Source organism: Phycodurus eques, chromosome 3 (assembly GCF_024500275.1).
Source record: "Phycodurus eques isolate BA_2022a chromosome 3, UOR_Pequ_1.1, whole genome shotgun sequence".
In the NCBI taxonomy this organism is placed as follows: Eukaryota; Metazoa; Chordata; class Actinopteri; order Syngnathiformes; family Syngnathidae; genus Phycodurus; species Phycodurus eques.
In genome coordinates this window covers 5,016,225-5,030,972 of record NC_084527.1, presented here as the reverse complement: position 1 = coordinate 5,030,972, position 14,748 = coordinate 5,016,225, and the positions used below count along the sequence as shown (strand labels likewise).

At 41.6% G+C, this 14,748-nt stretch overlaps 1 protein-coding gene across 6 annotated transcripts; it reads right to left on the bottom strand.

Annotated features, from left to right (window-relative positions):
* Positions 1-230: 230 nt before the first annotated feature.
* On the bottom strand, positions 231-14,459 carry git2a (G protein-coupled receptor kinase interacting ArfGAP 2a). Of its 6 annotated transcripts, XM_061671650.1 has the most exons (21): positions 14,117-14,459; positions 11,364-11,497; positions 10,964-11,076; positions 10,755-10,860; positions 10,584-10,670; positions 9,714-9,844; positions 9,532-9,626; positions 8,875-8,920; positions 8,430-8,481; positions 8,272-8,344; positions 7,697-7,794; positions 7,503-7,614; positions 6,837-6,979; positions 6,619-6,768; positions 5,238-5,486; positions 4,510-4,599; positions 2,616-2,698; positions 2,339-2,530; positions 2,048-2,179; positions 885-948; positions 231-798 (listed from the first exon to the last, which is right to left on the bottom strand). In XM_061671650.1, exons 1-21 carry the CDS (start codon positions 14,166-14,168, stop codon positions 586-588), a joined length of 2,415 nt encoding a protein of 804 aa, XP_061527634.1. In that variant the 5' UTR covers positions 14,169-14,459; the 3' UTR covers positions 231-585. The 6 variants fall into 6 exon arrangements, with proteins under 6 accessions (XP_061527634.1, XP_061527629.1, XP_061527630.1 ...); XM_061671645.1 differs by lacking the exon at positions 2,048-2,179; XM_061671646.1 differs by lacking the exon at positions 2,048-2,179 and having other exon boundaries at positions 8,430-8,478.
* Between the last annotated feature and the right edge of the window lie 289 nt (positions 14,460-14,748).

Genomic DNA, 14,748 nt, shown 5'->3' with positions numbered 1-14,748 from the left:
ACAGACTGCATGATAGTGCAGAGTAAAAACATCTTTAACTTGAATGCACTTAAGTCTCGTTAATTAATGGTGGACCACACAAGCATTCACCGACTTAACGGATGAGCTGCGGCAAGTGAACTGCTGACAGGCTACACACAGGGCAAATTGTGGAAATGAGCTTTTATATTCCACAAATGTTTGCGTTGCAAAGCTGCACTAGTATGTGTAAAATTAGAGTTGAGAAAAAAAAAAAAAAAAAAGCGACAAAAAGGTAGTCATCTTTAAATCATGATGACTGCGTTGTGCAATCAACAAGGGGAAGCTTAAATGATGTGGTATCGGATAGATTTCCTAGTAGTGTGCTTCATCATCTTGGCTTTTCAAAAAGGAGTTGTAGAACTTTGACCTTTAACCTTGAAAATTGTGCTTTTACAGGAACAGTATTTGTTGGTAAAGACGCCCATCCATCTGTGCCAAAATATAAAACATAATAAAAAATATGAAAGCATGCATATACCACAAATATGAAAACAAAAACAGAAAGGAAAAAAAATAGAAGCCAAGGACAGAGATGCAGGTGGCGCTGCAGCCCTGTAAGTGCTGTCAGTTGGTGTTCTCCTTCGTGGTGATGGTGACAAGCTGCTTGGCTGCCTTGGCAATATCGTAAGCACATTGGATGACCTGCTGGGTGACAAGCTGCATGTCCGGTCCCGGGCAGCCTTCTGGAGGCACCGCCTTCCTGCACTCGCTCTGAAGCCTGCACGCGCTGGAGGTCAACAAGCGCAGAGAGCTTCTCACGGTCTCCGAGCGTGGCCTCTTCAATGAAAAGGGAAATGTTTGCAATATGTACCCGAGGTCGCAACTGAGACCTATTAGACCCCTGTTTTTAAGAGTTTTCTTACCTTCGGAAAAAGCGCAGCCATTTCTGTTACAGCAACGTGTATTCTTTCTGAGCAGGGTATGAAGCTGCGAGGAGAGCAAAATGATAAATTCTGATTGCTGATTCATTTTGACTCGTAGTAGTAGAAATTCACAACACACTGCAGTCAAATCCAATTAAATCCATGCTCTTCAACATTTCAAGCAATATAGCACGCATCTCAAGAGTTATGTAAAAGTCAGTTTCCAACACATTCTATGACCCCCCCCCCCCCACACACACACACAAAAAAAGCTGGATGACGAGAGTTCCACTTCCATAACTTCAGATGTTAAGATAAACAACAATAAATAAAGGCAATATCCAAGTAAGAGCTACTTGAACAACATAAATTGAGCTTTGACATACAGGTGCAATACAACAAATTAGAATATCATGGAAAACGTTTTTCAGTAGTTGAAGTCAAAAAAGTAAAAAATATATATTGTAGATAGATTTATGCCACACAAAGTGATTTTTTTTTTTTTTTTTAATGATTATAGCTTACAGCTAACCAATACGTCAAATTTATCATCTCAAGAAATTAGCATTTTACAAAACAAACAAAATAATTTTAATATAGACATTAGTTAAGAATTGGTGTTTTGCAAGATACTTTCCTGTGGTTTATTTATTTTTCAATTTTGAACTTTTCTATGATATTCTTATAAATGCACCTCAGCACCTGTTAAAGCATTTAAGTTTTAATGTCCACTAAATGGACAAATGGTGTCGTTTTGTCGAAGAACTTCATTGGGACCAGAGAATCGCGGTTAAAATCCCGCTATGTATGGACAGAAATTATCATCAGTTGTTGGCAAGATGACACCCTGCAGAGGTGACCTTCAGGAATTTTGAAAATATAAAGTATCAGACCCAGATACAACACAATTTAACATCTTAGAGTCATCTAAAATATTACCTATATGAATGAAACTAAGAAGTTATGTTAGATATATTCAAACACACATGGATTAACAGACAAACTCATGCTGATGAAAACCAAACCATGAATAAATATAGTGGCAGATGGTAAGAAATATTGTCTGTGGCTAATGATTCATTAGTGGGTAAGGGTGCGGAGAAAGGGTAGAGACAGAGGAAGATCAAACTGTGCCTGGGAGGCAGGGAAAGAGGCCAGAGTACCAGGACGAGGGAGCGGGGGTTCGCGGGCTGAGTGGATGAAGAGGTGCGGGGGGCTTCTCAGCCCAGGGCACCAGAGTGCTGAAACATCCCAGACTGTGTCTGAGGCGGCGCACACCTTCACGCTCACACGGTCTGCTGACAGGTACGAGGCCCGAGGACACGGAGCGGGAGGAGAGGAGTGAAGACGCCAGACAAGTCGACCAAAGTCAAACAGAACAGAATAACGAGAGATGCAAGAGGTGTGAAATGGAATAGGGTATAAATGGAAGAGACCGATCTGATGTGTCTGACCTCTCATGTTTGTTATCCTGAGCTGCTCGCAGGAGCTCCTGAATATTCTTGGTGATCTGCTCGGTTTTGCGGATGACGTCCTCGGTGCTGGGAAGTGTCGGGTCCGACTCCGCCGCCGCGTCATCCAGCTCAGGGATGGAGCTGCCCTCCCCCAGTCGGCCACTGCTCCTCAGCCTCCCTCTCCTGCACAAACTGCAGAGGGAACAGAACTTTACTGCTTGGGAGCACACTTCTTTTTAATAGAGACATAACAGTTTGATGATCGCACAGTTCCTACCCTGAATCGTCCACCTCAGAGTCATTGACTGTGTTGTCATAGTCGCTTTCAGGCATGCTGCTCTGCTTCTCTAACTTGGAGGCCTGCAGAGGAAGCGATTGATGGCACACGTCATTGGGAATATAAACCAGAAACATCTGTGGTGAAAACATAAGTTGAGTGCTGCAACACACTCACACCCCCAAAGGAATAAAAACCAACTGTAATTTAATGTTTATATTGTTGCCAGAGAGAGTGTGCACAAATCACAAATGTCATAAAAACTAGTACAAGCTATTGCAGAGGACTTTTGAAACAAGCTAATAAAGCTGTGAAGCAAGAGTGCACAATGTTATAAAGCCATTTCAATGATTATTGTTAGTACAGTCAGATTGTTTAGTCTGCATAAAGTAATTGCAAATGCTGACAACGATGGAAAACCTTTTTTTTTTTTTTTAAATGCATTATGGAGAGGGGGGGTGGGAGGGACGGCAATGCTGCATCTTTATCCAATTAGGCTTTGCACTTTGCCAGAGTAAATAAGACTGAAACGCTCATCTAGAGACATCCATGATCACATGAGATGACATTAGCAACATGAGGGGAAAAAAAAGCTTGTTCCTTCTAAGTCAAGTATGGGCTGTGAAGAAAGCTCAGGACGACGACGACACGAAAAGTCCAGATGGCTTCATAAAATAACCTTAATCAAAACAAAACACTGGGAGTGTTCCTGTTGTCCTCATATACACTGGAAGTAATCAGACCTCATAGACAACAGTATTTTGTACATGTTCACGGACTTTATCGTTAAAATACATGTGCAGCACAAAAGTTGCTCGTGGCTCATGACAGATGAAATATGAAATTATACCAGATAAGTTTAGACCTAAGCCACAAACTCCTGGATCATCATCGTCAGTTGTGAGCAGATGGAGTGGGACCATGTTGGTTTACTGTGCAAAGTGGTTTTGCACTGTCTGAGACAGCAGCATGATTACTTTTAACACTTAAGCTAACAAAAGGATTATTTATTGACCATGAATTTGTCTTCATAAGCGGGATCTTAAAGTGGTTGCCTATATTTTTCAGTCTTGATGGATGCTGTCATACAAGTAACAATATCTCGTATTTATTACCACTGTTTTTCAGACAGATAACGGTAAGAGTATACACTCTTGAGTACTCACGAATACAGTGTCGATACCACTAATACTTTCGATAAATCAAATTTCAGTTGACACAGTGACAGATCATTGTGAACAAAGCACAAAAACCATGTTTTAAACAGCTGCAGTGCAGTGCCAACTACTGGCTAGGAGGACTTACTGGATGTCAGATTTTTTTGCCTTAATTATCGGTGGCTGGTATCAGCAGCCTTCACTAGTATCCTATACCTTGAAAAGAGGCCAGAATCGGCCCACTCACCCGTCCCTAGTATTTATCATTGTTGGTGATTGTAGTGGTATAGGATTAAATGGTTGTTGTTGTTTTTAATGTTTGGGTTACATATTTAAATAACCAAACTCTTAAAATCACCGTTGAGGTCTCATTGCAGCCAGGATGTCAGCTCACATTAGATTGTGCGGGTTTACCTAATGTCGTGGCAAGTGAGTGCACGCTACATTTTCTACAAATAAAACAGTCCTTTGTCACTCCTGACATTGTTTTCTACATTCAACACTACTCAAAATGAATTAAAACAAATGTTTTTAAAGATTTTTTTCTTGACCATTTTTTAGCCAGCCAGTGAGGGTGACGCTGATGAAGGCACATGTTTGATGGTGAGGTGGCTCATGCAGATTGGCAGGCAGGGAGAAGAGATCGATAAAAGAGTGAGGCAGGAGGAAGGTGATGAAAGCACCAAGTGGGCTTGCTGCGTCCCGCAAGGTGAGGCCCGCATGAGGAAGTACTTAACCTTTAGATTACTTTCATCCTTGGACCAGGACAGGTTGGACGGAAATGAGGGGAGGGATGAAGAGGTGGTCACAAAAGCCCCCTTTTCCTTCTAAAGATGTGGTCCAAATCACAGTTTGGGGAGACAAAGATCTTGTTAAATTGTAAAAATTTTAAATCTGTGAATTATTTCTAGTTAAACCACTCCTAAGGACTTGACTTGTTTAGAGATGTAATTTCAAGAAAGGTATTAAATCCAATTTAGTAAATCTAGGCAAAACCTTGATCGTTTATAAAACCTACAGTTGTTTTGATAAACAACTTATTTCCCTTGTTGTAGAGCAAAATCGAGACTGCAGCAGCATCTTCATGTGAACCAAGAAAAGCAGATGAGTTCGAGTTTGTCATGCAGTACAAAAACACAGTCTTTGTATGGTTGTTTTAATGCTTCATCAACACAAAAGACAGTACAAAACTGCAAATTAAATCACGATAACAGCATCTGCAAGCAAGTACAACTAACTGATGTCTTAAAAAAAAAAAAAAAAGAGGCAAACCAGTAAACAGACATATGTAGAAAATGGCCTTGCAAACTTATCGGAACCGGACAAGATGAGGTGTGAGTGGATGATTGTGATTTTAAAGATGCCCACGTTACAAATGAAAGCAAGATAGGGAAGACACTGACAGGTGAAAGGGGGCCAGTGAGGAGGGAAAGGCGAAGGAATGCAGGGAACAGTTCTTACTTACATGAGGTGGGAAGGGATGCAGGGTGGGAATAGCCTCCTCTGGGTAAGGACTTTCCCCTTTAGGGAGATAGGGCTTCAGGCCCGAGCCGGTCTCGTACATAGACATGGGCCGACTTGCCCGAGCAGATTGCCGGCGTTTCAGGGCTGAAGGACCGGAGGGGTCGGGATAGTCTGACGTGCTGGGGATCTGATAGATATTGGCTGTGACCTGCCGCCTAAGAGAGGTGTTCTCACTTTGCAGAGATTGCAGCTGGAAGAGACGGTCAGCAACACACTAAGAGGAGTTCTTCGCAAAGCAAGCCTTCAACCACTTCACGTCACAGGAGGATCGCCTTTCTTTTTAAGCTTAAATTGAAAAAGCCAGTGATGAGCAAGCAAAGGGCTGTTTGCACAGCTAGGTGACACAAGTGGAAGTGGAGTCAGAGATGCAGCTACAGAACAAGAGCTAGCAGCAATGGAGGTTTAAGAATTGACTAAAGAAAGAGGTTGTGTTGTCATTCTGGATTAGAGTGCATCACTCCATTCACACTGGATTGGATATGGATTGAATGTTGAACATGGTGAAGCGAACTCCACTCATCATACTATGTGAGGAGCACAACACTACCACGTATGTGTTTGCCAGATGGAAAAATACTTTTGCGAGACATCTACAATACTGTCCTGTGATAAAATACCAGTATATGGTTGCTAAAATGATACTGACTTGACTATACTGCATATTTACTGTACAAACCATAATGACCTCTACCACATTTATTCATACAATTTGCCTTTTCTGTCCAAACAGTAAAAACTAACAAACGTAACCACATAGATTATTTTTTTCCCCCCACAGAATAAGTCAAATCAGGGCCCAAATGGATCATTTTCAAAATACTCCTGCAAAAATAAGCAGAGTCATGTTGCTTAAATTACATGAATAATGATACAGTGTCTCCATTTTCTATGACCCATTTGGGAAAACAACTCAAACAATATATCCACGTTCTAAATGTTCAAAAACATTGCAACGAGCACAAAATGAGATGAAGCAAGGCACACGCATACAAATCAAGTTAGTCATTGTCACCTACGTAATGGATTAAAACAAATGAAAAACATGCATTTTAAAACATTCTTGTTAGAAACATGACACCATTCTTATTGTGAAACGAACTGGAGTGATCTCCTCTTCAGACGACTACGAGCAAGCATGCTGGCCGACAACAGAGGGAGGGTGGAGCAGAAGGGTGTCACAGCAGCCTTCCTGTTCACGAAGTCACGCCCAAATTACAAGGCACAGGCCGGACCGCTGTGGCCCCCCCACACCGATCCCCACCCTGACTCAGTCCTGGCCCTCGGTGTTGTTAGTGATCTTATTGTTGGAGCCCGGCGGATACCTTTTTCTGCATCAGTCGCAGCTCGTCGCTCAGGTTGCTGTTGGCTTTCAGGAGATGCTGGATTTTGGCCTCGGAGGCCGAGAGCGCGTTCTTCACCTCAAGGTACTCCTGCATGGTGATTGGGCCGTCGGAGAGGTCAGAATCCAGGCTCTGTTGGAAAGCAGAACATATGACGGTGAAGGTCATGCTTTCAATTTGAGAAAGTCGAAGCACGTTACCTTCGTTCGATCTCCTTTACTTGAAGGGAGCTCTTGGTCTGTATCCTCATCAGACGCTACGCTATCATAGTCGGGCTGGTCGTTATCCTGGCTGTCGCTGCATGGCCTGGCAGACATATTCTTCAGGAGAAGTTCCACATTATCTGCAATCAAAAGACACAATGTGGAATTCCTCTTCTGTGCTAAATTTGTCGTGTCTTACTAGAAACAAGCTCAGCTCGTCCCAGTACGGTCTGAAACAGTATGCCCAGATCTGGCTTGTGTGTAGGTCAGGTGGCGATAGCTTGTAAATAACTAACCAGGTAAATACTGTGGCATCATAGCAGCATGACACAGTACAACCCTGCAATGCATTCACAAAACAAGAAGAATGCAACACGGCGAATAAGAATGTGGCGTACATCCAAGCATTCTGGACACGTTATTCTTGCCATGTGACTTTTAATTGCAAGAAGGCAAGACTTGTGCTGAGAACATTTTTGTGTTCCTTGTCCTTACATGGAAGTGACAATTCTCTGTCAACCAATCTAACAGAATTCATTTCTGCTGCTGGTGGTACAGTACCGTCAGCTGTTTTGGTACCACTTCACAACCTTTGGCCAGCCAAAACATCTTAATAGGAGGTAAACTGTGGTGCTTGGTTGAAAGAGGGCTTTATGTTCTCACCTTTGGGGCTGGCTGCTGAATTCCCTTGTTGTCTCCGCTTTGCATCACTTAATATGTCTATCACAAGAGTTGCAAATTCATGTGCGTTGAATCTGGCAAGTTTCTGGCGTCCCTAACAACAACAACAAAAAACCTCATAATTATGATGTCAGTATGGCAAGTGGGAAATAAATCATTGTGGGATGCCAACATGCCTGGTTTCTTGTGGATGAATACTCTGGATTGACAGGAAGGAATGGCACCACAGTTGTCTCCGTCACGAGCGCACTGTGATTCTGTGTTGCTAGCCACACTTCAAGAGACGGGGAAAAATGAAATCAACCCAGCGAGGTTTTATTTTAAACATCAGTGTAACAGTAACAACACAGAAACATATCTCAGAATAGAAGTCAGTGCAGAACCCCTTTTCATGTTAATTTTAGCAAGAGATGGCAATGGAGACGCCATATAAGACATAACTGGACTTATTTCCACCAGCATGAGTGTCCTCACGCCTGCGTAAGCTTTCATCCCCCACAGTGATGCACTCGCAGCAGTCCTGCCGTAACACACGGTACACATTTGGCAGACACGCTGCCCTGAAAAAAGAAAAATCTGTTTTGCCATATTTTCAAAGTGATTTGGTCCTACTTTTTTTTTTAAGAATATTTATTCATTGAAAAACTCTTTTCACATAAACTCAAAAGTATGTTACTTTTATATATGACAGTGTAATACTTTTTGGTCACAATCCAACTAAATTCTCAACAGGCTCTGCGGAAACCTTTACCTGCATCAGTTTCTCGCCTGTCCACCTCATCATACACGTCCATGGCCAGCTCCTCGAACAAATGATTACTTAGCTGCACAAGAGTAACAAAGTTTGACTTTTTAATGAGAGAAGAGACACTGTGGAAATAAAATATTGTCCACTGCACCATCACTTACTGACTGCAGCTTCTTCTTTGCTGCCTTGGCCAGTTCCGATAAATCTAAACTGCTACAGTGATATAATAATTATCATCAACGTGCTGCTGAAACCTAACGTCAAACATTCATCAGCATGCCATTCGATCATACTTACATGTTCCTTATTCATCAACAGAATGCAAAAAAAGAAGGGAAAAAAAAGAAAAGAAAAGAAAAAAAAACACCAAACATGATAATTTGAATGAAGAAATATTTGAGCTTGTTCTCTGACAAGAATAAAGGCTAAAAGTGTGACGTATTCGTAGGTACTCTAGTTCCTCCGACACTGACACTAAATGTTTCAACGAGTCCCAACAAGCCACTTCAAAGCAAAGACAACTACTGGCAGCTGCAACTGCCTCGCTTTGCAGTTTTACGTTCAAACCACTCAGTAGGACAACATTGTTTTTACTGTTTAGCTTACCTGTCAGCCATTTGAGGAACAATGAAGTGCTGCCCATTTTTGTGATCTGAAGGGAACAAGAAGATTGTTCTGGCCTTAACTCTCAAACGCGAGACTAGTAACATTGCACACATATAATTATGCAAGATCGTTGATCAACTGCAAGGAAAATTGCAAGTGTCAGATCTCAGAAGTCATTTAAAAATAACTGCCCGATGTGAGTTTGTCTAAAGGGATTTCTATATTGCGGTATCTATAGGAGTGCAGTCCATTTACCATTTTTACCATTTGATTCTTGCTTTCTTCCTGAGAGGAACTGTTTACTTACTGACCCTCTAACCTAACTGCCTTGTGTCAGATATCAGTCTAAATGAATATGATTCTTGGCTTGCTTTTTTCCCCCTACTAAATCACAGTAATGGCTCAATTTAAGAAAATCAGTGAAAAATTCCAGACTGGTAGTGCTCTAATGCCCCTAAAGTTGAAAAAACTGCAGCATTCGAACTAGTCTTCGGCACAGTTCAACTGCATGCAGTGAATGGAGAGCCATGTGTGTACCATTACCAAAAAAATAAAAAAATTAACAATATTTTCTACTTTTAAATTTAAGTACTGAAACAAGCATAATTGGTAAGACTCTTATTTTAACCTTCACTATTCACTGAAATTGCAGCAAACCTGGTTTTCGCCCACAGAGGTAGAACGCCAGCCGATCGGTCAGCTCATACTGAATCTCCACCAGTCTATCTGCCAGGTCGTGGTGGCCCGCCTCCCTAAGGTGACACACATTAAAACCTTATTAAGCCCCAAGAAGGAGGATCCCAACAGACTTGTGTGAGCATTATAATGACACGACTAACCTTGCGTAGTCAATGGGAGTTTTGCCGTTGCTATCAGGGGCTCCAGGATCTGCGCCGTAAACAGTTAACAGTTCAGCCTGAGAGACTTGTCCTGCCTTAGCTGCCACATGCAAGGGAGTGTTTCCTTTTTCCTTGAAGAGTGACAATGTGAGACCAAAACTCAGATAGTGTAGATGTACGAGTCTAAATACAATTTAATTAAAGAATACAAATTAATATTTAGATAAAAAAAAGGTTGACATCCATCCATCCATCCATTTTCTGAGCCGCTTCTCCTCACGAGGGTCGCGGGCGTGCTGGAGCCTATCCCAGCTGTCATCGGGCAGGAGGCGGGGTACACCCTGAACTGGTTGCCAGCCAATCGCAGGGCACATAGAAACAAACAACCATTTGCACTCACAGTCATGCCTACGGGCAATTTAGAGTCTCCAATTAATGCATGTTTTTGGGATGTGTGACATGATAAGGGGGAAAAAAATGGGACTATTTACAGATAAAATTGTTCAGAATTGGACTAAAAATGTGTGTGGATACTTTAGAATGTTAAACATTTCATATAGCTTTCATAATATTTGAGAGGCATCTGGTGAGTAATGCAGTCAGGCAAGCAGAGTGGAATTTTGTTTTTTCACCTCTTTGCTCTCTTTTTCCATCTCTTTATTCACCTTAATCTGTATCTCGCTTAACCTGGAATAATGCTACTTAGTAACATTGCTTTCATTTTGATGGAGCAGAATAAAGAGGAGTGTCTCGAGTTTTCGTTTCTCTGACGAAGTCGGGGATGACGAGGGAATGATTACAGCGTCAGGCTGAGGCTTCATTAATTAGGAACCTACAAGTAGGTTGGACATAAAGTGGCGGGAACCTTACAGGGTGAAAAAAGTTTGCTTGAGCTCCAAGAGAGAGCAACCGCAAACAGGTCTCAAGATTCCCAGTGCGAACACTTGAATGCAGTTGCTAGAAGAAACAAGAAAATAACTTAGATTTACCAGGAACTGATGTTGAATGTTCCTTGTGAGCAGCAGCAGTATTTCTCCTCACCTTACTCAGATCTTTGGCTGTCGAGCTGTCATCCTCCCGACAAGGCATGCGGTGGACAAACGCCAACATTTGATATTTGGCTTTGATGAATTCTGATTTGTTGGGGCTATGAGGAACACACAAAATAAAGCAGTTCACATAGAGACAAGTAAGCACGAGCGAACGTCATGCGAGGAAAATGTAATTGTTTTAAAATAAGAACAACTCACTGCAATTTGTCCTGGGGGTTGGCCTTGCGTTTTCCAGTCATCACAGATGCTGGGTCCAGAAGGGAGTGCTCCCAAATTGAATTAGCACCGTTGCTGTACAACATCTGAACCATCTAGGTGAAATGAAAAGCAAACATGGAAAACTTTGCTCCATTCAGAAGAATGCAGTAACACTTTCCAATTTAGGCCACAATCTACACACTTGTATGTACACGATCAGTCAATGTTGGGACACATTTTCTTCTGCTATTGAATGGAAAAACTGTCCAAACAGGTATGCAGCATTTGATTTACATTAGTCCACAAAATAAGCAAAGACGTTATCTGAAGTCATGCTGTCATATTACATCACGTTCCTCGAATGATACAAAACAAGAGGAAACAAAGAGATATGCGCTACTTGTAGCTGTGTAGGAGGCCAAGGCGTGTGCGTCAAGTGGCGAACTTGTGAGCTGTGTCTACCCAGACTTCGATGAACACTGCAGCACTCATCACAAATCAACACGCCCCTGTTCACTGAGGCCCAGCGGGGTTCTGTGCAGAAGGGAACACAACGCTTATTTAGCTCCTAACTGTTACTACGTGAGATGTCAAATAATAGACACTTATTACAGACAAGTATAAAGGGGCTGTTTTTTTTCTTTACAGTTTTAAAGGGTTCCTTCCCTTTTGGCCCATCACGTACCTACCAAACTAACAAATAAAAGAACAATGAACACTCAAAATACCCTCCTTTTTGAAGGTAATAACTAATCAATGCACAACAACAATCTATTTCAGTGTCTCTTAGTTAAAATGTTATGTTATAAGGAATAGATAGAGCAGGGCTTGGCCAAAGCTTAAATATTTTTCACCTGCTAACATCAATAAGTGAACCGCTACAATCTTGGGCCGCAATGTTGGCCAACCTTTATTGAGTCAAGGCGCCCATTTTACATTACAAAAATCACTTGGCACACGACCAAACAAAAACGGCGCAAAATGTATGACTAGTTAAATAATGATTATCTTGTCTGCATTTACTCACAAATGTACTTTTTATGATGAATCAGTGTGTAATCTGGGCGTGGGAGTTTTATTGCAGACAAAACTGATATACTCTCTTCTTTTGGATAAGTGGCAACAGGTGGCTATGCAGTTTTATTTTGCAATTGAAGAGAATTGTTCAGTCTGTCACTGTAAGGCGCTGGCATGAATAGATGAACAAAGATATATTTCTAAGTTCTAATGAATAATAGTCGGACAAATTAAGTGTAACTGGATATTTCCCGGCGGCACTTAAATGATATATCACACTAGTCCTGATTGGGAATGACTGATCTAGGGGTCTGAATATAAAATAATTCATTTTCATCCATATCTAAAGTTTTATACAGATTTCTTCATAACCCGTTTGGATTCAATTAGGGATTGGCATATATATTTGTTGATCAAATAATTGAGGCGATTGGGTGCACTACTTGACTGCAAGCAGCAGAGGTGCTGTTGATTCTGTCGCAACTAGTTTGTATTTTAAAGAAGAGCAACTTAAACAATATGGTAGGGACTTTAGGACTTTTTTTTTTATTATTATTGGGGATATTCTTAGAAGGACACCAACCAATCATAAAAACAAAAATCAAGGTTGAAATATATATTTAAAAAAATGTTTTTTTAAAGGAGACTGGAGGTTGCACACAAGCTTACAACACTGAACAAACCATCGCTGATGAACACATAACTTCCTTGGGAGAGGTACTGCACTTATGCAAAAATACCAGATGCAGATGAAAGCTATGGGAGGCTTTTAAGGCCTTTACGAGCCCACACTGACAGCTTAGTGTAAAAAGGAGACGATCCCTGAGCAAGAATCACAGCTATATATACATATATCGTGATGCTACTGTATTGCCAAATACAGTAGGATTTGAAATCTAGTCCTTAAAGTTGCTCCTCAAAGCAACAACCACTCTGACCTCCACACCACACTTCCTCTAAATTCTGTTGTGTCTGACGATAAAGTCATACAACCAATAAATTGTAAGCTGTGCGATTGGCTGATCCTTGGATGGATCCTTCATGGCGCCTGGTTGCAGTTTGAAGAGTCTCACCTAAACTATCGGCCTTCAAGACCCCGCCGCTGGTGGGCCTCCTTCACACTTTTCCTCAACAAGTGCTTCTAAATTTAATAGCAGATCTTGAAAATCTAAAAATATTCACAGCCAACAACTGGTCACAGTTGCAGGGAGGGGCAAGTGAGGCCAGCTGCTGTGGAGACCTTAACATGTCAGAATGACAGGATGAGAAGGAAAAAGGCTAAAGACTGAAAGGAATTAAATATGTTTCTCTATGAATCAATTATGCTCCTGCCTGGGTTTTTTAATTTATAGTTTTTTGTTTGTTTGTTTTTTTACAGGATATCCCCCTCAGTAAAAGACTTCCGAATGGAAAACACTCGGTCAATTCAGTCAGCATCCTCTTTGGCTTCCTGTGCTTGCTGAAAAACATCACGTCATAACTATAGAAAAGGGATTTCGCTCACAAGCATACAAGTATTGATAGTCAGGAATTCAAATACAACAATCTTTTGACCGGAAATGTTTTCACAATAAATTAAGGAAAATGGTAAGAGCTCTTTACATTAAGTGCAATCATCTTATAATCTAACAAGTCACAAGATGTGAATGTGATTATGCTGTCTAGCATGTAAAAAAAAAAAAAAACAACAACAACATTAGGATGTGGGGAATGACAATTTGAATTCATTCAAAAAACAAAACAAAAAAATAACAAACTGCAGTCTTATTGCTATATATTTTGTTCAAAAATTGGAGCGTCTTAAAATGTCAACCCAGACAGATCGTTGTTGTGTATCGATCCATTTGAACAATCTGATCATAAAAATCGAACAAGAGCTGACCGGAAGCGGTCGCTTGGGGTGAAATAGCATCCTCCCCTGGGACCTCGTTTTGTGTCAACAACACTAAACGTGTCGCACTTTACATTTAGCAGTCAAGTAGACAGCAGCGTGGGTGGGCAGAACACTAACAATCCGATTAGAATCAAAAGCACAAGAGTGCGATACGAGAGGACCGAGTGTGAACACGTCACACGTCGATGTAATGAAATAACGGATACGAGCGAACGGTGACAGTGGGGACTACGTCCGTTTACCTGGGACGCAACAGTCTGCGCACACCTCCGTGTTCCTCGTGCGTTTGGACATCCTTGACGGTGGGAAATGCTTGCAGAAATTAGCTCAGTGTTCTGCTGGTCATTGATGACTCCCTGGGGATGCCTTCCGCGTTAGCTAAAAGCTAGCCAATTAAAGGCGACCCCGAACGCCGAGACGCTACGTCCAACAGAGGCTGTTTTGAAAAGCATTATAACGCCATTCGGCTGCAGTGCTTGAATGGTTATTGCCTTAAAAGTTAGCTGACTTAGCAGCTGGCTAGTCGACAACGCTACGCCCGCTTAATGGGACGCGCTGCGGTCTGTGGTAGACAGACAGCCGCAACACTACAGCGCGCTTCAACGTCTGCTGTCTGTTCACACGTGAATTTAGCGAACCCCCAGCTGTGTCTTACAGGAAACCTTACACCTCAAATAAACGGAAACATAGAAAACACCGCTCTTGTTTTTGTACTTTTATTATAGTAAATCACAGTTTTATTCATAAACTGGAATATTTATTCCGTTTTGGTGGAGTTTGTTGTGTGCCAAATAGCCTGACATACATAACTGAGGGGAAAGGTGTTATTGTTTCATCGTTTCTTTGCGGGTGTTAACGGGAGAATTTGTAGTGG

What these genes read in the sequence shown, in the direction of transcription:
- git2a (XM_061671650.1), bottom strand. Translation starts at nt 14,168, where the DNA reads ATGTCCAAACGCACGAGGAACACGGAGGTGTGCGCAGACTGTTGCGTC. An exon ending in CAGCCAAAGATCTGAGTAAG is followed by an intron (nt 10,671 to 10,754) that starts GTGAGGAGAAAT and finishes TGTTTCTTCTAG; the next exon opens with CAACTGCATTCAAGTGTTCG. An exon ending in GTAAAGGAGATCGAACGAAG is followed by an intron (nt 6,769 to 6,836) that starts GTAACGTGCTTC and finishes GCTTTCCAACAG; the next exon opens with AGCCTGGATTCTGACCTCTC.